The sequence below is a fragment of the Varanus komodoensis genome, unplaced genomic scaffold, assembly GCF_004798865.1.
Source record: "Varanus komodoensis strain SLA01 unplaced genomic scaffold, ASM479886v1 scaffold88, whole genome shotgun sequence".
Taxonomy (NCBI): Eukaryota; Metazoa; Chordata; class Lepidosauria; order Squamata; family Varanidae; genus Varanus; species Varanus komodoensis.
Genome location: NW_025336576.1, coordinates 87,187 through 110,213, shown reverse-complemented (window position 1 = coordinate 110,213; position 23,027 = coordinate 87,187). Strand labels below are relative to the sequence as shown.

The window sequence follows — 23,027 nt, the reverse complement described above, 5'->3', positions numbered from 1 at the left end:
GCGGCGGTGACGGCAGCGCGGGGCGGGGCGGGGGCGGCGGCCGGGCCAGCGCCGCCCCTCGCAAGATGGCGCCCGCCCGCCGCCGGCCCGCGCCTGGCATCCGCGGCGGGGTTCGGATGGGGCCCGCGGCGGGGGAGGAGCTTCGGGAGGCCCCGGGCGGGGCGCTCCGGGGGGTAGCTCCGCAGAGGGGGCGCCCCGGCTTTCCGGGGGGCGGGTCAGAGAGCGGCTCCCCGGAGAAGGGCCTCCTCTGCGGTGGCGCCCGCTCTGCAACGGCGCCCGCTTTCCCGTTGCTTTAGATGTTGCTCGTGCTCCAGGACTGATCTTGTACCTTATGATCGGGATGCGGTGCCTTATTTCTTTATTTTATCGTATCACCGCCCGGAGACGCTGCAAACAACGGGATATAAATGCTCAATGAATGAATATATAGTATATATAAATGAATGAATGAAGCAGAGGCCACGCGCGCTGGCTCGGCGGACGCTCCGCCTCCGAGCCGCTTCCGGGCGGCCTCCCCCCGCGCCGCGCCGCGCCGTCCCGCGTTATTCCTGCTTGTCTGCATCCCCCGCCCCGCAGCCAACGCTCTGGGCTGCTTGCAGCAACTCACGGCAGGGCAATGCCGCCTTTCTTAAGTCCCGAGGTTGTTGGACGGAGTGGTGCGGGACGGGAAGGCTCTGTGGTTTATGTACGGAGGGGGGATATAGCCCCACAGTGGGGGGAGGTTGCCCCCTCGGGACTTGCTCGGTCACTTGCAGCAGGACAGGAAAGTGAGGGCACGCACGCACGCACGCACGGGACGTGGTCCAGGAAAGCTGCCGCCTCCGTGCTCGGCTTATCTTGGAAGGAGCTCCAAGAGGCTTTATTGTCCTGCACCCCATAACGAGTGACTCTCCGCCTTTCCCCACCGCTTTGCTGCTGCAAGATGACCAAGCCGGGGGGGGGGGGGATCCCCTTCCTGTGAGGTTTTATTCAAACTCTATCCAGATTTGCTTACATAAATGAGTGTGGCAACATCAGTGTGTCTATTTTTTGTCCAATTGTTCCGTATGTTTGGAAATGCTTTGGCGGACTTCTATTGCCACCTCTCTTTGAAATGCCACCTTTTTCACGAATCCCTTGTCCCACAGCTTACTATAAATAACCAATAATGCAATCCTAACCTCATTTCCTAAGAATAAACCGTTGGGCCAGTTTGCATGACAGGTGAACATGGCATCTGCAAGGGTTAAAAGACCATCACAGTTTCTCCCAAGGGGCTCTTATGTGATAACCCCTAAACTGAGTTTGCATGTTTAAAGTCTGACCTATATAGGTCTGGACCTGGTTGTGGTCTTCAGGTCATTGATTTATTTGTCTGGACAAATATCCATTTGTCTTTATTTACAAATAAAATTATTTATTTCTCTGTCTGGAAGCACCCCAAGTCTCTCTTTCAGAAGTTTTGTCATTATGGCATGAGTTGTTATTCTTGTGTGGTGAATGAGTCAGCCCTGCGAAGTTCAGGCATTTCAAACTGCAAAGGAAGAGTGTACTTGGCATCATTTGAAGCATAATTACCGCGTTCTTCTTCATGCAAGTGATCGGCCCCTGCAGCAGTGGGTGCCCTCTGTCTTCACTTGCTCAGTATGTGCCACATTTCAAACGGCAGACGAACAGCTGCAAAAAGGATCGCAGCACTTGGGGTGGCCATATAAGCATCAACAAGATGCTGTCCAGGCAACGACATCCCGCTTCACCCTGTTATATGCCACTTTGGCCTTCCGCATTTTGTTGATCTTTCCGCCATTGCTAATTACTTGCTGAGAGCTCAGTCTCTTCCACAGTCTTACTTACTATAGGAGCCCCCACGTCCTCATGCCCACCAGGTATTTCTGGTGATAATTTCCAGTATCGCTTCCTGTTCACTGTGCCGGCTTGGATTGATGGGAGCTGAAAGCCAAAACACCTGGAGAGCTCCAAGCAGAGAAAGGCTGCCTTCTTGGACAGGAGGTAGGTTCTCTCTGAAGTACCTGAAAGGCCGGTTCCATCTAGTGATGTGCACTTTGCAAAACCCCGTTTCTCTCCAATGTACAGCCGTGTGAGGTTAATAAGGGGTCAAGAGCAGGACTTCCATACAGCAAGACCCCGATCCACGGAGATAGATTCCAAGCCCCCCAGCGGATGCCTGAAACCACAGATCATGGCAATCGCTACATCCCCAGAGCTTGCCTGCACAGGCTCCCTGCAAAAGTGAAAACACTGGAAGTATCTAGGGAAATACTGTGAATCTCTCTAGAGAAAAACTACAAATATCTCTAGAGTCTTCATGCTGAGACACGAAACATATGAGTGAGGCTGGCTAGTGCCAAGACAAAAGTGGGGCGTCCCCAAACAGGGCACATAGTTCCCTAGAGATATTTGCTTATTTCCCCTAGATATATTTGCAGTTTTTCTCTAGAGATATTACTGGCTTTTCCACTTTCGTGGGGGTCCTACACCCCTAACCCCTAGGAGTGTGGAGATCCAATGGTCACCCTGTTTTAGTGAAACCGTGGTAACAGCGGATGCAGGGGCCCTGCGGTACGTTATTAATCTATCCAGAGAGGTAATGCTCTCAGCCTGATCCTGTGCACGCTTCCTTGGTGAAATGTACTCCCAGTTAATAGCCATATGATTTTGGACCTTGCAGGTTAAGAGGCAAAGATATTAATTTCCTTTCCTATGCCACTCCATGGCCAAATCAACCCCAAATCCAGGCAGATGCAAATGACTAATCGATATTGATGGGGTGTTTCAGGAAAAGTTCCAGTTTATGTTAAGCACAGAATTACTGAGTGCTATTGGAATTACCTGCGATGTGGGCCTTTGCCAGCACTCTGCAAGGTTAGAACAGTCAAGTTTTGGGAACACATAAATGCTTGCGGGCAGCAATGCAACTAATGGACCTCATTCCGTATCATGAGCTGCTTTTGAATGCCCCTGAGTTTTGAAAGTGGATTTCTGGGAAGTGGGGAAGCACAAGTTCAAAGGAAGTAGGTTCAGAAATCTATGGAAACTGGCTAGATCTTTTTAAGATTCTGAGATGCTGCAGCTGGGGACTGAATTATATTAAATCTCCTCTCTCTGTCTTCCTGTCAATGTTGATACAGTGCTTTCATGTTTGATATGATCCTTTCACGTTTAAGGCCTGTGCCAGCCTAAGGAAAGACTTGATCTTGGCTCTTTCTCTGAATTAGGGACAGCCGGCTCCTTAACGCTGCTGAACGAACGGATTCCTTAGAAGGGGTAATATAAAGGATCAATTTCAACAGAGTGTTTGTTTGTTTTATCCATACTGCCCAATGACTGTCACTTTGATTTATATTATTTTAGAACTACCTATAGTCACTTTAGACACTGTGGCATGTTCTTTTTGTTCAAACATCTGAGACAAAAAATACCATTTTCCACTGCACAGGGTCTCTCCTCGTGATATTTTGAATTTCTTTTTAGAAACAGATATTTTGCACACACGCGCTCCACGCAGCGATGCAAATAATTCCGCCCACATGCTGAGCACTGGTAGGGCTGACGGCGCGGGCAGCATTGTGCTGGCACAGAGCATGTTTGATGGGGCCCTGCGTGCAGACAAAACAAACCCCGCTGAGACTGAACCAGAGCATATCTGATGAGGGGAAAGGGTGCCAGTTAAAGTCCACAAGGTTACCCTTTCCACAAAATTATGAAATGCTTCCAGCTCATGCTAGGCCATCCCAGGCCCATCAATGCTGATAAATTAGACTCCTCCAATCGCATGCATTGATATGTCCCCATGCTGGTTTTAATCACACCCAATCTGTATAGTTCAAGTATAAGCACCAGCTTAAACTTGCAAAATATAAGCTGTAATCTTCACTCCCCAAAGCACAACCATGTTCTCAGTTTTAAATTAAACGAGTTTATATGAGGGACTATTTTATTTTTTCCTTCTTCCATAAAATATTTAAAATCATAATGACAGTAAGGTGTAAAATATCCTCAGGTACCTTGAGTGTTACTTATTTTGTCTTTATTTTATTTTTCAGTATAATTTAATTGCAAATTGTTGTTATTCTTGATTTTGTTGGGTTTTTTAACCCTCATACCAGATGAGGGAAGAATCAGGACAGGTCACACATAATATAATTAATCCACAATTTGCCATGGTGGGTGCTGTGCTCCCCACTCAGCTTTTCTGGATATTGACCCCTGATCTGGCCATTCAAGACTCGCTACACAACATCCAAACATGACACTAAATTAAATGTGGGTTAAACAATGGTAGTTTAGCTGTGGGTTTCTGAACCCATGGTTAACCTACTGATCTGGTTCATAATGAGAAGCCATGAGTTTAAAAACAAATGAGTTGCTGTGTATGAGCAGAGAGATCAGCTTGGACTCAAGTGAAGTACATTCTGCTGAGTGGGCCCTCCAGACGCAGATTGCTGGGTTCTGCTAATCCATGGGTAGGTTAACTGTGGGGTTTAGCCCCTGAACAACCCAGTGGCCTGGGTTTGGACGTCGCCTGTGAAAGAGGTGACTCCATGTGCCCACTCATCCCCGAAAACTTGTCATGTGTTGTTTTAAACTATTGGGATGTCATTATGTGCAAACAGCCCATAGTATCTGGATTCAGATGTCATGTAGCAACCCTTGATTAGATGGAAAAGGTTGTGGAATGTGCCCAGCATCCTGCAGCCAATCTTGGCTTAATTAACCCCCAGTTTCTCACTGCGACATGCAAACTGGAGCTCTTTCGCTAACAAGAACTAGATGGCTGCTGCATTTATGTAGAAGTGACTCTTTCTCTCCACGATAGATGTAAGTGCATAAATAGATTAGGTAAGCAGGACACTCACACTTACATTTCAGAGAGCCTTGTGTTTCTGCTCTTGGAGGAAATCTTCGCCATCAAACGAGGCCCAGCTTGTTTGGGTCCACCCAACCCAAGCTGGTTTCCGTGTGGGAGGTGGGACACCTGGCCAAGGGAGTTCTGAACGGGAAAGCCAGGTGCTGGCTCTGGCACTGCCAACGCAAGGTTGCTCATGCAGAAGCTCGGTGTTGCCCTTCGTTGAGCAAGTTCCCAGGCTGGGAGCTGGACCGGCAGAGGAGCTGCCACGCCCCTGGCTGAAGGCAATCGTCCTCTTGGTCCTTCCCGTGAGGATGGGAATGAGGAGGCGGCGGTCGCCCACTGGTTCTCCCACCCGGAGCCCATGCGAGCAAGGGGTGTGCACACACGCATGTTCGGCACTGGGCAAGAACACCTTTGCAACTGCTGGCGTGGGAAGGTTCGGATTCCCTCCGCCCCACCTGTGACAAACAGCTGGATTTGAACTACTGATCTGTCGTATTAGCATTTTCCACCTGGCTCTGAAACCAACTCTGCTCTTTAATCCATAGAATTGAAGGAGATCCCCGTGCCATGACTTGGCTTAACTTGCTGCAAGGAGGCACCCAGCACCCCCGCCCCGCACCACTGGCAACCAAGAGGCTGACACAACGGGAGCGTTCCCGCGCCAGGAGAGTCGTAGGTGTCTGTGAGCCCAGGTGGCCGAGGCACTTGCTGCCCGCTAGGAACTCCACAGCGAGCCGGTGAGGATTTCTTATCAGAGAGCACTACTGCCTTCTCTCAGGGTGTGTTGCCAGCAACAATTTTAAATTGCTTCTTGACAAGGGAGTTCCATGAAAACCGAGTGGACTTTGTTCTGAATAACCGTCTTTCCAGATTGATGGGGAAATCTGCAAATCCTCCAAGCTGGAATTTAGCAGATTAGCTGCATTTTCTGAAGCACAGAAGGTGCAGGGAAGGAGCAGCCCAGTAAAATGGGATTATTTTTAAACCATTGTGCCACCATGTGATAACAAAGTGGATTTGATGAATCCAGCATTGATCTCATAGTTTCTTCCCCCAACCTTTCCCATCAAATATGCCACCAGTGGCACAGATGAAAACTTGCTAATTACCAAATTTTACCAGGCTCAAAATTGCCATGCTTCTTTTTATTTAAAAATCATTTAAAATAATCTAATGTTAACATCAAAATAAATAATAAAATTTCAAAATAAAACCAAAACACCAGAATGTCAATATGGCATTGCAGTTCAGCGGGAAGTGCTGACTCAAATATCAGAACCAAAAAGAATAAATTACATAGAAACAGAAACAGCGAGTCAGAAGGGGTCTCCTGGGCCATCTAGTCTGACCCCCGGCTCCAGCTGGCACCACTTATGAAATGCCCACCATGCGCATGTCCAGTCTATCCTTGAACGCCCTCACCGATGGGGCCTCAGCCGCGACCCGTGGAAGCCCATTCCACACCCTCGGGGTCCTTACACAGGGAACTAAGATATTAAATCACGTAGTCTTTCTAAAGAGCCTTTTTTAACCAGTCTTAGAGCTTGGCAGGTCTCCCTGCAAAGGATAGTCTGTCAAGTTTGTACTGCCAGAGGACCATTTGGTGGGAGCGCATGGGACAAGGGTCTGGATGCCGGATGCCGGATGGAGCGCCTGAGCCAGTGCGAAGTGATGGTTGGAGTGCTGGGCTGGGGTTGCAGGATCTAGTCCCCACTCAGCCACGAAGCCCACTGGGTGACTTTGGGCCTGCCACTCACTCTCGGCCCAACCTCCCTTGCAGGGTTGTTGTTGCAAGGAGAAAACAGAGCTATGTCAGATGGCTAGCATTCCTCAAAAAATGCAAAAAAGGCTACAAATGTGATGCAAGAATAACACCAACATAACAAGTCCAAACCATGTAAGGCCTTAAAAATAAGAGCTGGCACTTTGAACAGAAGTACAGAAGAGACACCTGGTGCAGGTAATGCTGAAGTGTGTCCTGCTCAGCCAGCCCAGTCGGCAATCTGGTGGCAGCGCTTTGCAGCTGCTGAAGTTACAGGGGCTTTCCGAGCGCAGTCCCACCAGGCCTTGGCGCCCCCCGCCTCGACTTTGCCCCTGGCAGAACTTTCTTGCTGGAAGCAGAGGAAGAGGAAGGGGATTCCAACTGCCTGCGGATATTTAGATAGGTGGCAGGAGGGCTGACTCGGCTTGGCGAGGCACATCCTGCACGCTTGCTCAACCCCGTTTTGCCCTTCACTTCCTTTGTCCCCTGCTGATATGTCAAAATTATAAATTGCAAAGCTGTGACTGTGTGGGGTCAGGGTTTGCTTGTGATACGGTAGACAAAGCCAGTGCCATAAATGGTTATGTGGAGCATTTCGCTTGTCTGGGAAGGTTTTCCGGTTGAACTGCCGGCCTAGCCAGCATGTTTTCCAGTCCTGGTTTGGATAAGACGTGTTCAGAGTGCCTGTGGCACCCAAAGTCGCCCCCATGGATCAGAAGGGACCAGCACCCACCTCTCCTGGGTCCCGCTCCCGGTCTCATGCCCTGCACCATTGCGCCACAGTTGCTCTCACGCTTGACCCCTCAGTCTCTCAAGGCCTTGGGGGGAAGCAGTTGATGCCTTTCTCACCCGATCCGAATATCTCTTTGGATAATGTTTGAAAAGAAAAACAGAGAGGCTACTGCATGTTCTGCTCCAAACTGATGCAGCTGTTTATAAAACTGACTCATCCTTATAATCCTATCAGTTCAGAAGCTGAATGTCCTCATGACGACACTGCAATAACCCCGAAAGCCAAGCCAAAGAATGAAAAGTCAGTTGAGTAAACAGGAAAAGCACAGAGAAAGAATGTTTGCTGTGCTAAATTGGATTAGCCGACTTTTGAGTAGAACAAGTAATTTCTCTTGAGAGAGAGTCCCATGTCAGTTTATTGCAGTGACAAAATGGATAAATAGGTTGGCATAGCTTAAGATTAAAGCGCAGAGGCTTTAATGAGGTTTTAGGAGTGCGCTTACTCCCAAGAGGCAAACCGCCGTGAGCTGTACTTACAGGCCCATATAGCTGAACTTGGGCTGGCAGATGCTTGGGCAATGCCACACACTGCTGGCAGATACCTGTTCATCATAACTGCTCTGTGAGATTGAGGCAAGGATTTGTTTCTATACCATTGGTTTCCACACTTTTGTGACATCAACAAAATACCCGTAAGACCGATTTGCTGGTTGTTTCAGACCACAGCCCAGTTTGCGTGCAGCTGCCGCTTTCAAAATCACCCAAGCCCTGGTCTGTGTTTCAATATTTGTCTACTTCACAATGAGCAATTTAAATTAGATTTCTGCTGAGATAGTGAAGTATTTCAAAATTACTGAGCTGGTTCTTGGACTCTGGAGTGGGAGGCTTGTAAAGTGTTTATGCTAAGGTTTTTTGTTAGGTGTCATCATGTCGCTTCTGACTTATGGCCACCCCATGAATGAGAGCTCTTCAGAACACCCTGTCCTTCCCAGTCCTGCTCAGCGCTTCCAAATCCAAGGCCAGTGCTTTCCTAATCGAGTCAATCCATCTTATATTTGGTATTCCCTTTTGCCTTCTGCCTTTTTCCATTCTTTATACAGGGCCAAATTGTTGCCTGAGTACCCCATAAGAAAAATCCAAATGATGCAACCGTTCCTTCTGAATAGCAAGTTGAAATGTTTTTTAATCTAGTTTGCCACTTGCCCAGCTCTGCAACTTTTCAAGATTTGCTGCAAGTTAAACATGAATTAAATACTATTATTTCCCAGCAAGTGGAATTTGCCTTAACCCACTTACAATGGGTGTAGTGGGAAAATGGCAAGCATCTAGATAAGTTTCTAGCAGAGCATCCTGAGCAGGTAAACCCCAGAATGGTTATTTTGGCTATTAAAGATGAGAGTAATACAATATACGCCTCTCCGACAGATACAAATGTACATTTTAAAGACTTCTGCTCCGCTCTGCTCTGCTCTGTGTAGCACACGGAGCACATCTTTTCCTCCATGTCCTGATTCTTTACATGGCCGTTTCTTACAGCTCCTTCCCATGTACAGGAAATTACAAACACATTGGGGAGCACCAATACTGGGAAATCATAAGAGCGTGAGGAAAGCCCTGCTGGATCAGGCCAAGGGCCTGACTCGTCAGGCACTCACTCCATCGAGGGTGGCAGCCAGCCAGCCGCCCGCAGGGTCCGCCAGAGGACGGGTGCGAGACCCCCTGGCCAGCTCCTCCGAGCTGTGCCTGCGGTAAAGGAGAAGGCACAGGGCAGCAAGGCTGGCGGCCACAAGTCGCTTCCCCTCCGTGCCTCAGTCCAGTCCCCTTCGCGAGCCGTCTAGGTGGGTGGCCCCCCCACGTCCTGTGGCAGCCGGCTCCACAAATCAACTCCACGCTGCGTGAAGAAGGCCTTCCTTTGAGCTGTCCTAAACCTCCCACCGAGCAGCTTCACGGGATGACCCCAGAGGGGGAGAAGAGGGTCTCCCTCGCCACTTTCCCCACACCGTGCATGATTTTACACCCCTCTGTCCTTCTCCCCTCCCTCGCCTTTTGTCTAAGCTGAACAGTCCCGGTTGTTCCTCATACTGGAGCTTTTCGGCCCCCTGATCATTTCTGTTGCCCATTCCTGCACTTTTTCCATTCAACAATGTCCTTTTCCAGTAAGGCAGGGGTCCTCAAACTTTTTCAACAGGGGGCCAGTTGAAAGGCAGCGGCGGCGGGCATGGGCCGGCGAGGTGGCAGTGGGCGCGTGCACGGCGAGCGCAGCGAGGCAAGTGCAGAACATCTGAGGCAGGCCAGATAAACGGGCCTGGCAGGCTGGATCCGGCCCATGGGCCGTAGCTTGAGGACCCATGCGGTAAGGTGACCAGAACAGCACAATATGCGACACGTGGGTGCACCAAAGAGAAGAGCTGTTGTATCAGGCCGATAAGATTTCGGCAGTTCTGTTTCCTACACTGTTCTGTTTTCTGTTCAAATCACCTGGTCTGGGTGGGTTTCCAGCTGAGCGCCACACAAGAATTTCCAGCCGGTGTGTTGTGAAAGGTATCTTTGAATCAGGTGCCCTTTTGCCTTTGTGAAATCGCGCTTACCTTATGGCAATTCCTAAGCCCAGCAAAGGTTATGCTCAGTGTGCCAGCTTCCATCCCGTCCCGTCCCGTCCCGTCCCGTAATGCCTCAATATAAATGTTAATCAGACTCAACCGCAGGCAGATCAGGTCGCAAGACATTAAGACAAGATCGGCCCAAGCTGATCAGGTGGGATTTATTGGACTTAGACAAGGGACTGAGCATCTTAGATTAGTTATTGATAGCATAGCTTGATGCAGCGGCTGAGAAAGTGGCAAAATCCATGTTGGCCATACTTGGAAACGGAATGGGAAATACAATGGCCGAGAGTCTTGTGCTAATATACAGGCTGTGCTAGAAGCACACTGGGGCACTGCGCTCCGTCCCGCTCGCTGTGCTGCGAAGGGGTGTGTGCGGAGCGGAAGCAGGAGCAGAGAAGGGCAACCAAAATTGTTGAGGCGCTGGAGCAACTTGGTGTCTGGAAAGGTTACGACGCTTGTTTGGAGCTTGTGCTTGTTAGCTATAGAAAAAAGAAGAGGGGCACGCTTACGCACGACGAGGAGGCCACAGAGAAAGAAATGCATTTCTCCTTGGGAATATGAGAATGCTGGGGAATCCCAGGGAAGGCAAACCAAGTTCTTCCGCACACTGCACGCAGTTAAGCTATGGAATTCACTTCCTATGAGACTACTGGTCCTCATGGGTCAGTGTTACCTTCAGGATCAAAGCAGTGTGCCTCCCAAAACCAGTTGCTGGGGAATATGGGTGGGGGGGAGGGTCAGGCCAGTCGCTGCCTGCTCGTGGACTTCCCATGGGCATCTAGCTGGCCACAACATCCAGGCTCAGCCTTGAGTTCAATCCACCTGGGCTCTTCAAATGTTCATATTTTTATTTGAGAAATGCTGGAAGGAAAGCTGCGCGGACAAGCAAGGGTCCCCAGTGAGATGGCTTCAGATGATGACCATCTCCCCGCTGGGAGGCGTGCACTACAGAGGGTCACAGGTCAAGGGGATTATAACAGGTGCAATTCTGGGCACGTGTAGACAGAAGGAAGTCCCACGGAGCCCAAGGAAGACGTGTGCAGCATAGCAGCCGCAATCGATCCTGAAAATCCAAACAATGCCAACTTTGCAGCTGCCCAGGGATTCCACATCCTTGAATTCCACCACACATCACAGAGAGCAAACTTTAAGATTTCCTGTGCTTGCATTGCCTGGAAATTCTGAAAAGTTAAGTGGGGAGAGAGGGGAGCTCTGCCTAAATCGAAGACATGCGGGGAAGGCTGCCTGTTGATCTGCCATTTGCCAGTCCAGCTGGGTTAACACAGCACGACCCGATGTGGCAACTCTTGCCAAGCCTGACGATGCGAAGAGGCAGAACTGCCGGGTCCCATTTTCTGTCCTAGGGCAGAAAAACCCTCTGTCTCAACAACACAACACAGAGGACCGACTCGCGGGCCACCCTCACAGCCCGGTTCCCAACCGTCTGTGCTCCCCAGCCCTCTTCTGGACCACACTGTGGAACAGTTCTGCATTCCCGGACCTCACATCGCTGCCCAGTCTCCTCAACCAGCCCCGTCCTCCCGGGTCGCACTCCTTGGCACGATTCGCACAGTCACAGGGAGAAGTAACGCTCCGCCCTGCACGCACACGTGCGTGCATGCTGATTGGGGGCTGGGGAGCTTGCAGCGCATGTTCCTGGGCCACCCCATCTTGCCAGATGGGACCCAAGAGCCTCTCTTGTCCCTGTGACTCGGGACAGTCCAATTGGGTTAAATTCCTCAGCCGGAACTGTGTGGATTAAGATGCGCTGCACGAGAGAAAGTCCTGCTTCTGGCCCGACATCCTCTTGCCACGCTGTGGCTGCCATTGCGGCACCCCTTGCAGGCCGAGAAGCCAGATGTTGTGAACAAAGAGCTGCAGGGGCACCTCTGGCTGGCCGTGGCTGGAGGCAGACGCGTGGACCTTTGGCCTGGCGCAAGACTGCCTCATCTCCTTAAGAGTATGCTTTGCTTGCCAGGGTGAGGACCACGCCTCCAACACGGCAGACGTGACCCACTTTCTTCAGCTGAACATTAGCGGCCGTGTGAACACGCATGTTTGCTCACATGACCGCAAATGGCACTGACAGTCACGCAGGCCGGATCCTTCCTGCCTCCCATCCAGAAGCAAACCACCCTTTCTGCTGCTCCCTGTGTACCCAAGAGCAATAAATCAATTTATTGCGTGTGCAATAAATCAGCAGCGAGAAGTACGAAGATGCACACGCACCAGGAGCAGCTTCAGCCTGCGCTCGTGCATCTCACTAGTATCGTTGGTCTACGAGGCAGACAAGCAAAGCAGCTCCAGGAAACACCATTCATTTGATGCCTTCTGAAGGACCGAGGGAAAGAGGGCAGGAGCAGGCAGCGGGGCTCCACTTTAAACAGGAGGAGACAGGAGTGGAGTGGCAAGTCCTCGCTTCCTGTCCTCCAGGCTCTGGCGTCCATATTTATGCAAAGCAAAGCCCCAGGCTGGTTATACGAATAGCAGCGAGCGCCTCAGCTGCTCACAGGCAAAAGAGAACGCGACGGTTCGCCAGCGGCAGGCACAAAAGCAGCGTCTCTGCAGCCGAAGGTGCTGCCTCACGTCCTCCTGGCGCTGTGTGGGCGTCAGGCTCCCGCAGCCCTCCTGCCTGGGTCCAGCAGGCAGGAGCGGAGTGCGATGGGGGCCGAGCCTTGCCACCGGGGAGGCCAATCTATGTGCAACTGACCACGAGGACCCTCAGCTGCTCCTCTTCCGAGGCATGTTCCCTGCCCGCAAGGCGCTCGCCTGTGCAGCGGAGGTCACGCGATGCTGACAGGGCGCTGGCCCACGGCGGAGCGCTTCGCCGCCGGCCCCCTGCGCCCCTGCCAGCTTCCCGCAGCGGGTTCCGCTCAGTGCGTCCCACATCCCTCTGGACAAGAAAGCAGGAGCGGCTGGGAACGGGCACGGAGGTCAGATGCGGGGAAAGGGCTATAAAAATAGGTCGGTGTGACGCAGCGAAGTGGGAATCTGCGTCACGCTTTGCTCTCCACATTGTGGACGGAGGCGGCCGGAGCAATCGCTGCATTGCTTGATTCAGGGGGGCAGCAGCAGACATGACAAAATGACCGAACGAGAAGGGCAAAAAAAGACGCAAAGGGGAAGAAGTGATAAAAAGTTTTGCGCGCCAGCAAGAATAGCTTGGTTGTTGCCCTACAAGTTTCAGAAATACCCTTCTTCGGGGCCGGAAGTCATTTATTCAGTCAGCAAAGCGTTATCGTCACAACCAGGCACAGTCCACCCACCCATCCTCTGGCTGAGAGTGAAGGCAAGAGATTATTCAACCCTGGTGCCCCAAGGCCTCTTTGGCCTACGGTTCCACTGCAATTTGAAGCAATCGATCCCCCCACCCCCGATCTTTCCGCTGGTGGCAGCACCCACTCTGGGAATCACTGGTTTGCAGAGAACTTATGTGTTGCGAGTTGCCCAGAGAACCCAAGGCTAAGGGGGCAGCGTGGAAATTGAATAAATCACTAAGCGCTAGAATAGATGCCAAGCGCATCCCGGCTCCTGCTATTCCTTATCTGCTTGAGCTTGTTTGATCCAGGGAACGGTATGGCCAGGTAGTCCTTCAGTGTAACTCCTGATCCATGTGCAGCTCATGTTCTCCCCACACAAGCCATTTTCGTTGGTTTAAAAAGATAACATTTCTGCCTCCTTTACTTAACCCACAGATCTCATTACACACTTAAGATCTTGGACTGCGTGGAGATGGACAGATTGACGTTGTCTTTGAAGAAGACACATCCTTCCATCAAACTTGAAATATGTTCATGGCTTGAGGAAATGCTACAAAAACCCCTAGCTTTTAAACCTGAAATTTTCTTGTTAGGCATTATACCGGAAAATATTAGCAAACAAGAAATGTATTTGATGCTACATTTAATCACAGCAGCAAGGATTGCGCTTGCTCAATACTGGAAGAGTGAGGAATTACCCACTGAGGAACTGATTTTAAAAAAGATTCTGGACTGTGCAGAAATGGACAGATTGACTTTATTACTGAAGGAGAAAGAAGATACTGACTTCTATCAAACTCAGGACCTTTTTTAGGATTGGCTGGAGAAACGGGACTTGGCTTAGATTTAAAGATGTTTTTAAATTTTTAAAAATCGATTTGAATATGATTATAGAACGTTAAAAAGATATGTTGTAGGGGGCTGACCCAGTATGTCCAATGTATTTGATGATTGATGTTTTTAGTTTTTTTAAAAAAAATTTTAATAAAAATCTTTATAAAAAAAAACTTGGAGTATTTTCTATCATTGGTTAGAGAAACGGGACTATGCGTAGAATTGAATATGGTTGTTGAATGTAAAAAAAAAAAGAGAGATGTCAACTCAGCATGTCCGATGTCCTAAATAATTGTTTTAGTTTTGGGTCTACAGAGAAAATAATAAAACCTGATTAAAAAAAGATCTCATTGCGCATTTCCTGTGAATTACACACTGGCAGTTTCACGGAAACGACTGGATACATTTTCAGAGCCAGAGGAACAAGAGGTGCATGCAGTGAAAAGTTCTTTTAATTGCTTCGATGCTGGAGAGTCTCTTTTCAGGAGCGTGAATTCAGCAATGTAAAAGCGGCCCCTCACTTTGTGGCTGACAAAATGGTGGAGCCCTGAACGTTTTCCTCAAAACCACTTGGTTTCCGTACACTGCAAAGACTGCTTGGTTTACTGGTGGAAGAGCGGAATGCATTTGTGGATTTCATTTCCTGAGACAAGTGCCTTTCACTTCTGCTGAAGGGACAACCTCCATCTCTTCTGGTGGAGGTATGTTGCCCTGAAAGGTGTCTGGCTGTGAGAGGGCTGATAGCCGATAGCGAAGCCACATTCGCTTGAGCAAAATATATCCTCCACGCTACTCGCCCCTTCCCCTTGTTCCCAACATGAGCTTTTACACGGCAGTCTCCTGGGTCCTCTGTCCTCTTGCAAGTTCCACTGCGATGCTTTGTAGGGAAAGATGGTTGGCCCATGCCAATGACCGGCAGTGGCACATTGGATTTTTTTTTATTTTTCGATTTATATCCTGCCTTTTTCCTACAAAGGGCTCAAGGCAGCTTACATCATTCTCCTCCTCCATCTTCTCCCCACAACCACCACCCTGTGAGGCAGGCTGGGCTGAGAGTCTGTGACTGGCCCAAAGTCACCCAGTGGGCTCCATGGCTGAGCAGGGACTCGAACCCAGATTGAGTCCCAGTCCCATGCTCTTCACCACTACACCACACTGGCTCTCCTTACCCGTAATGTCAGGAATCGCGTCAGGAACCTTTTGCAAACAAAGCAACAAAGCGAGGGCTTTCTGTTTAGGCCACCAAGGTACAGAGAACCTTAAAAAAAGGTCTCTGCGGCTTGTGTCTCTTATCTTTATAGGAAATTATCTCTGGGGTTTGGGAGGAGCGAGGGGAAAGGGATGCAGTAAGATTGGAAGACTTTTGTTACCCCCAAAAAAGCTACAAGCAGGCAGAAAAAAAGCAGAGCCAACACAATTTTTGTAGTCTTGATGCTGATAGGACTGGAGTTTAAAATGTGAATCTGCAGGCACTTATTTAAAACTGGGTTAGCAAACCTTGCTTCCATCCTATCGGAAATGCGAGTTGTACATCATGGAATGGTGGTTGTGGGAACAGAAGAGAAGCAGTGGGGTGTGTTATGCAAGTACACACAGTCCTTCCCTGGTAAGCATAATTTCTAGCTGCACCACTGCACTCGCCTGCTATTAACCCTGGAAGGGAAAATTCTGCAGCTCCCAACAGCTTGGAGACAGGCATTTTGCCTGTGGCTGAGAAGGCCCCAAACTTCCAGAAGTTAGAATCTGGCTTTGTTTTGCAGTGTGGAATATGGGGCCTGGCTCTTTGACTCCCCAGGGAGAGGTCACTCTGGTGGTCAGGTAAGGACACTCAGACCAGCCACAGAATTCACATGTTGATGATAGAGAGATGGTGCCTAAAAGCCACAGACCTCGTAGCATCCAAGAACATGTGGATATCCAAACACCCCTTCTTCAGGTCGCATCCCATTTGTAGGGGCAGAATCTGCTTGCTGAGCCAAAAGCTCAAAAAAGGTACAGAAAAGGGAAAGATTCCCACATGCACAATTTCCTAGCCCAAAGATGACCAAATCCTTCTCCAAAAAGGATTTGGGGATGCAAAGCCGTGGCAATACTGGTGGCAGTGCTGATCTCTAATGTTTGCTTCATTGAGAGGAACAACTGTTCCCCTTCACATTGCAACATGGACCTCCAGTTTGAAAAATTAAGCTAAATAAAAACAGACTAGCATATGCTCTTTATTCACATTAAATACACGTCCTGCAATGGCAGATTAATTTCTCTTTGCATATTTATGCCCATTTACAGAAGTAAATGTAGCCTGTGATTCAGAAATGAATGTAGCTTAAACACAGCTCTCGTGGGTGGAGAAATCGCCTGTGTGTCGACCCTCCCTGAGCTGATGCCCTCCAGATGTGCTGAGCTGCCAATCCCAGGATTTCGCCCCCAGGACAGCTGGAAATGCTGGAAGCTTCAGCCCAACACCTCCGAGGGCACCGGGCTGGGGCAGGCGAGGTCGACGTTCGGGGAGGCGCCACGGCGTCCACACAGCCTGGGTGGGGGGGCCTCCTTGAGACTGGTCTGCGAGACGCGGAAAACACTGCTAAACCTTCGCCAGGCCGCCGGTGAGCACGAACTGGCCTGCACTCTCACCTTTGGAAGAGGCCTTCAGCAGGAGCCGAACCTGATCTGGCCTGTTTCAGGTGAGCCAGAAGGACGCGTTGCCCCTTCAGTAGGCTTTGGATCACCCACCCACTGACTTCTCTTTGGCTGTGGGATGCAGGTATATGGATGTTGCTTCTCCTGTTTTGTTTTACAGGGAAGAGGACAGTGACCCGGTGAGACCTTCGCCTTTTGCTTCTAATGCTGTGGGCTTCCTTGCTTGGGAGATGGGGAGCGGACAGTTGTGTGTCCGCATGAACTGGGCTGAGTTGACAGGGATGGCATTTTGTGGATGCCCAAGCGCTTCGGTGTTGTCAACGTTCCACGTGTGATAGTTGGTGGGATTGGCCCTGAGCCAGTTCGCAGGACATGATGCACACTCATGCTGCATCGCCTTCTGCTGGACCCGGATCGGGCCGCTGAGTGCCGAGCTGCAACCACAGCGCTTGCAGGCTCCACAACTGCGGAAGATCTGCTCTCCTTACAGAAACTTAAGTCTTAACATCCCACCTTCTGTGTGAAAACGAAGTTTTGGGGAGAATCGGAAACAGTCCTCCTTACATTTCTGTTGCAGAAGGCATTACAAGCCAGCCTAGTTTTTCATAACTTCCAGCCAATGGCCCAGTACGTTAAATTGTTAGACCTTTGGCCATTTGCCTGATTTTTTTAAAATCATTCGTCACTTCTTCCAAACATCTACCTTGTGGGTGAAAACGGAAAAAGTCAAGAGGTTTTAAAATGGGACTTTCTTTTTCTTACGCAAGCTGGCGCATGATGGGCAGAAAACTTCCCTTCTGAAAGGAGAAGTGTCTCTCCTAAAGTCGCTCACCCGATCTGCCTCACCTGATGCGGCAGCAGTCTCTGATTAGCCAGAGGAAGAGAGAGAGAAACCCTGCAGGCCCCGCTGGCGGCGAGTGGCCTCATCCCTCCCGGGGCTGCCCAATGCTCGGGGTCGCGGCCTGGCCTGCGCTCCCGGGGTGGCCAAGCCCCCACTGTGCGGGGCGCCTCAGGGGGGATCCACGTCTTCAGCCCACTAGTCATCGAAATCAGGGATGTCGTCATAGGAATAGCCCCTGTAGCCTTTGGAAGCAAAGTAAGCAATGCGCAAGTGGTAGAAGCCTGGCAGGAAAACCAGGATTCCGATGATCAAGACAGGGATGGCGCGATCTGTGCCCTGGAAGACAGAAGGAAAGGCTTGGATGGGGGGGAGTGATGGCGGGACCCCCCCCCCCAACTGGACAAGGGGCAGCTGCCTGGTGGACTGCCTCCTTGGCCTTCGAGGTGATGCAAACCACCCATCCGCAATGGCCTGTCCACAGCCCTGCGGTCATTAATGCCACAGCAACGAGGCACACCCACCCACTCAGGATTCTCTGTGCCCATCAAATGTTGATTTATTAGATGCAAGCTTATGTCCGGCTCTAGGCGTGTCTGATCCCGATTTTTCCAGAGGAATGGGGAGAGGGAAGCCTGCCAGAACAGCAGGTGGCTTCGGATGCTCCCAGGAAGGCAGGGGGGAAGCGCCAGAATACGTGAAACGGAACACGAGCTCTGCACCCTGAAACACAGGTGCACCGGCGTCTCCACACCTGGGGTGCCCAGGCATTTAAAACAAGCACAGAAAGAGGAAGCTCAGCACACCCAGGCTTTGCTTCCTCTCCTCTGCCCTCACCCTGAACAACTGGGACTGCTCTGCAGCCTGTGAAACAGAGCTGCACTTCGGCTTCTGAATGCAAGAAGACACAAGACCTCTTGGGAGCCATTCCAAAGCCTTTGGCAGAAAGGGCGCATCCAGCAGACACAGAACAGTTCTGTGGTGCAAACTGCCCTGATCAGCTCTCTGAAGCACCTGGTGAGCCCGCACCCCACGTGGCCCCCAGCCCTCTCCGCCCAGAATGCGCGACTCCCAAACACGCTTCCGCTCGGACGCCTTTCCCAGGGACAGCCATGCGTGCGAATGCCTGCAGGCGTGCCCTCGCACACGCGGAGAGATCCTGGGCCTGCTGCCGCTCGCAGGAGGCACGAGCAACTCACTCCTTGGCTGATGTATCCAGCGAGGAGAAGGGCGCCGATGATGATGAGGAGGGTGCCGATCAGGAAGAGCACGGTGGCCAGCGCAATGGCCTTGTAGGGGATCTTGGGAGGGCTCTTCTTGAACTAAAGGGCGGGGAGAGGTCAGCGTTAGAGGCCCCGGGGGTCTTTCCACTGGGTGCTGTCCAGCGTGGGCAGCATGGACAAGGCAGGGACGGGAGGATTCCTGCCACAACCAGGCAAGCAGCACCCAGCTTGGCCAGTTTTCATTTTGCACTAAAACCCTGCGGGCTGCTGGGCAGAACCAGGCGCACCCGAGTGGCCCAGATTATGGGGCAGAGGCCTTTGTGCCCATCTTCAGCCAGGCACCGATGCCAATTCCAACACAGAGCTTACAAGCACAAAGCCCCGCTCATTGCTTCTCCCCGAGAATTTTTTTCAGTGGCCCCATTTTGGGATGGGAGGAAGAGCTCAAAACTGTTGTAATTGTGGGATAATTAGAAGTCAGAAGTGCTTGTAAGTTATGGCAGATCACCCAAGACCACCAGTGGATCCCAGCGGGGCTTCTGCTCATCCCGGCACTTTAAGGGGAAGCCATGCTGTGGCAAGGCTGCCCCCTGGTGGCCACCTGAGACTACACAAACACCAGAAGAAGACCAGGAGGAAGGGCTGAGGACAGCCCCACTTTGGTGTCTGTGTGTGTGTCTCGCTTCCCCTCATCCCTCCCTGTGATTATGTCTGACTGGTGATAACAGATGCAGTCAGTCTTTGCTTGCTTCCCTTTCATCCTTAGCCTGAACTGATGGCCCACATGAATCACCTCCATTTGGACTGGCTTCTCCCCTTGGCACAAAGTAAACAAAAGCAGAAGGAACGTGAAAAGAAACCTGCAGCATGCACTAAAGAGTGCACGCAGGCAAGACATTTTTATTCAAACAGTATTTTAATCAAGTTGAATATTTATATATTTCAATTGTGCAGCCAGTGTGTTTCCAGGTTTTAACTGTAATTGTTATTGTCTTATTTATTTATTTCTGTAAGCCGTCCCGAGGCTATGTAGCAAGGGGACGGCACATAAAAACTTTACATACATACATACATAAATAAATAAATAAATTTCACCCTGGTTGCCCCGCTCTTACCTGCAGGTCAATATAGCCTTCATCTGTGCTAGCAAGCTTGGAATACTTCACTTTGCTGTTGGGGACCGAAGCTGCTAAATTCGTTCGTGATGGCATCTTAAGCGACAAGAGGTGTCAGTACCTACCACCTGGGACAAAAAGACAGAGCTCCTCAGGGACAGGAACAGAGGTGAAAAACGTTACTGAAGCGGAGACGCACTGGGCTGAGCAGTGCGAAGGAGCTGCGTTTTAACAGCCTGCGAGCGTCATCTGATCGGTCCAGCTCAGCTGTTACAAGATGCCTGACCGGCCACTGGGCCAGCCTCCTGGCTGCCACAGCTTGGACAGGTCTTGAAAACATATTTGTTTCAATGGAGGAAAAAACCATGCTGTTTGTAGAAATGTTGAGCAAAATGATAATATACTAATTCTCAAAGAGACAAGCCCTCCAGCTAAAGTGCAAGCAAATGGTGGGGGACCTATGGGGGGGCACAACTTCAGCCAGTACGAAATGCCTGTGGAGCTGATGGTCTGGCAGGATTTCCCAGCTGGAGGTCCTGCCAAACCTCTGGTTAACCTGTGGAACTGATCTGTCGCAGGCGGAAAACTGCTGCTGCTGAATGAGCTCACCTGCTTCCCACAGCCTGAGCCGCGCTGTGGGCAACGAGGCTGTGAGACACTGCAAGACACGTGCAGGGCAAATGTAGAGCAAGCAGAATCTAAGACGAGGAGAGCTCGTTTCAGAGTTCATCCTGTGGCAGCAGTTAGTGGCAGAGAGGTTTTTCTTGCCCCATCCATTTCTTGAGTTGGTCAAGGCCTTCCCAAGTCTGCTAAGCCCTCAGAGTGGGGCAGCCACAGGTCTGTGAGACATTCTGAGGGGGAAAACGCTTGCGTGCACCACCACTTGGGACTCTGCTACTATGACAGGTCACTCTACGGTGGTGTCCAAAACAATGCCTGGTGCCACAGCATTTCCCCTTTCCCCTGCCCCAAAAAAGGGGTGGCCATGGTCTGAAGGCTTCAGCTGGTGCAGAACAGAGCTGCACAGACTCTCACAGGCCGTATTACAGCGGTTCTCTCTCTGCTCTACAATTCTGTTCTGGGCCCAATCAGAGATGCTTGATTTGATCCACAGAGCTCTCCACAGCTGAGGCAGGCACAGTGGAACAGGAGGCGGCCTGACGGCACATCCTGCGGATGCAGTTCCCGGGTACAAAAAGCCAGTCTTCTTCCCCAGATCGGGATTATGCCACATTTCCGGAACAGAGCCCAGCTGTACAAAGGACACACAATTTACCAGATCCGCCCAGGGGAAATTGCACCTACGAAGGAAGATGGCTTCTCCTTTACCTCAATGTCATGATGAGAGCAAAGAGATGCAAACGATGCAGTTGGAAATCCATACTAAACAATTATGTCCTAAGTTTTAGTGCTTTATTATTTTAGCCTTTGCAATGTGGTTTTACCTCTGATACCCGATCTTATATTTTATGCTGTGCTGGCATACTAATTGGTTTCATATTGATAGCTTTTTATAGGGTTTTTATTTTATGAAGAGTTTGGTAAAGTTCAGTAAAGGCTCAGGCAGGCAGGCAGAGTAGGGGTGGCATGACCTGGCCCTTTACCACCAACCTGCTCATGCCCCTGCACAGAACTGCATGTATTTCCCCAGCAAATAGTGCAACACCAGACTGTTTTAAAAGGGAGATTGTAGGGCAAATACGCCTGCCTAGAGCCAGTTTATTCCTAGCACAACTGTGCCTCTGGAAGAGGTGGTTAAGGAGGAAGCCCCAGTCCCCACCCTGCATTTGAGAAACCATTATCCTGGGCTTTTTGTAATCATGTTTCACCGCAAGCCTTGTATTTGCACCCTGCAGTGAATCAAAACCTTGCAATTTTTAGCCATCAGCAAGACACAGAAAACTACTCCCTCAGAGATCAGAGGAGTAGACTTTGTTTTCAGGGCTTGCCTGCCTTAAGATTTTGCAAGAAGTAAAATATCTTGCCCAGTACATTATTGCATAGAATGCCTAGGACTGTCGCTATAAATAGGTGTTTTGATGTGTTTCTGTAGGTATTTTGCAGTTCAGTTGTGGAAAGCAGACTGTGCCTCGGTTTAATCATTTACCCAGGCAACTGTGCTTAACTAGCCAGGCCCCACAGCATCCATTGTGTGACTAGCCACATCCTTCATGGGGCCCTTTCTGGAGTGGTAGTCCAAGCAGTTTCTCAAATTGTTAAATGGGTTAGTTAATGATCTCATTGATCTTAGCTGGGAAAAATCTTTCCAATCTCTAACATATACAACTACACTCTCTCTTCTTAAAATGCACTTTTCTGACCAAAAAACCCTTCATCTGCTTGAAAAAACCCAAAAGCTAAGGGGCACCCAAAACGATACAAATGGGCCATGTTCTGGGCACATTACCCTATGCCTTTTTGCCACCTGGGGGCAGGAAAAAGAAAGGACATCACCCCTCCAAAAACAGCAGTAAAGAAACAACTCAGATGCCGACTTACCTCATCAGGCTGTTGCACCAGGTCAGCCCCCTTTTAAAAAAGAAAGCGTTTTACAATTTTGCAGAACCAAAATACGGAACACAGACCCACCTCACCACAATCGTGGGAACTTCCAATGCAGCAGTTTAACCACCCGCACCTCTGTTAGCAGAGCCCCTGGAGAGTTTCTCCCCTTTCCCGCGACTCAAGGAACAGCGTGATTCGCGCCACGCATGAGAAACAGTTGCCCTTCCTTTGGTCAAACTTTCTGCCCCTGCCGCAGCAGCTTCCTTAGCGCTCCCCGCGAACTCAGCCCTGCGGCGCTCTGCTCCGGCCCGCGACCCTGCAGACGCAGGAGGGCGAGGAGCCGCCCCCCCCCGGTCCGGCTCCTGCAACCCCTGCCCGGGGGAAGGGACCGGCGGCCTCCGGGCCTCGCTGCCCATCCGCCGGCCCGGCCCGGCCCGGCCCGGGGGCGCCGCCGCGGCTGCCTGCACGGCCAGGAAGGGGGCGAGGCGGCGAGCGCTCCCGGCTCCACGACTCCCCCCGCGCCGCCCTACCTGCAGGCCCGCCGCGCCACCGCCCGCCGCAGGAGGCCCGCACCGGAAGCTCTCCCTCCGCGGCAGAACCACTTCCGGGCCGCGCCGCCGCCGCCGCGCCTGCGCCAGGGGGCGCGCGGCCGGGCGCAGGGAA

The 23,027-nt window shown here is 50.9% G+C and overlaps 1 protein-coding gene across 3 annotated transcripts; it reads right to left on the bottom strand.

Annotated features, from left to right (window-relative positions):
• Window positions 1-16,242: 16,242 nt before the first annotated feature.
• Window positions 16,243-22,952, bottom strand: TMEM230 (transmembrane protein 230). Of its 3 annotated transcripts, XM_044417451.1 has the most exons (5): window positions 22,895-22,952; window positions 22,359-22,388; window positions 19,860-19,987; window positions 18,721-18,843; window positions 16,243-17,860 (listed from the first exon to the last, which is right to left on the bottom strand). In XM_044417451.1, exons 3-5 carry the CDS (start codon window positions 19,953-19,955, stop codon window positions 17,720-17,722), a joined length of 360 nt encoding a protein of 119 aa, XP_044273386.1. In that variant the 5' UTR covers window positions 19,956-19,987; window positions 22,359-22,388; window positions 22,895-22,952; the 3' UTR covers window positions 16,243-17,719. The 3 variants fall into 3 exon arrangements, with proteins under 3 accessions (XP_044273386.1, XP_044273388.1, XP_044273387.1); XM_044417453.1 differs by lacking the exon at window positions 22,359-22,388 and having other exon boundaries at window positions 22,895-22,922; XM_044417452.1 differs by lacking the exons at window positions 22,359-22,388; window positions 22,895-22,952 and adding an exon at window positions 22,449-22,471.
• Between the last annotated feature and the right edge of the window lie 75 nt (window positions 22,953-23,027).

What these genes read in the sequence shown, in the direction of transcription:
- TMEM230 (XM_044417451.1), bottom strand. Translation starts at nt 19,955, where the DNA reads ATGCCATCACGAACGAATTTAGCAGCTTCGGTCCCCAACAGCAAAGTG. An exon ending in AAGGCTATATTGACCTGCAG is followed by an intron (nt 18,844 to 19,859) that starts GTAAGAGCGGGG and finishes CCCGCCCTTTAG; the next exon opens with TTCAAGAAGAGCCCTCCCAA. An exon ending in CTGGATACATCAGCCAAGGA is followed by an intron (nt 17,861 to 18,720) that starts GTGAGTTGCTCG and finishes TCTGTCTTCCAG; the next exon opens with GGCACAGATCGCGCCATCCC.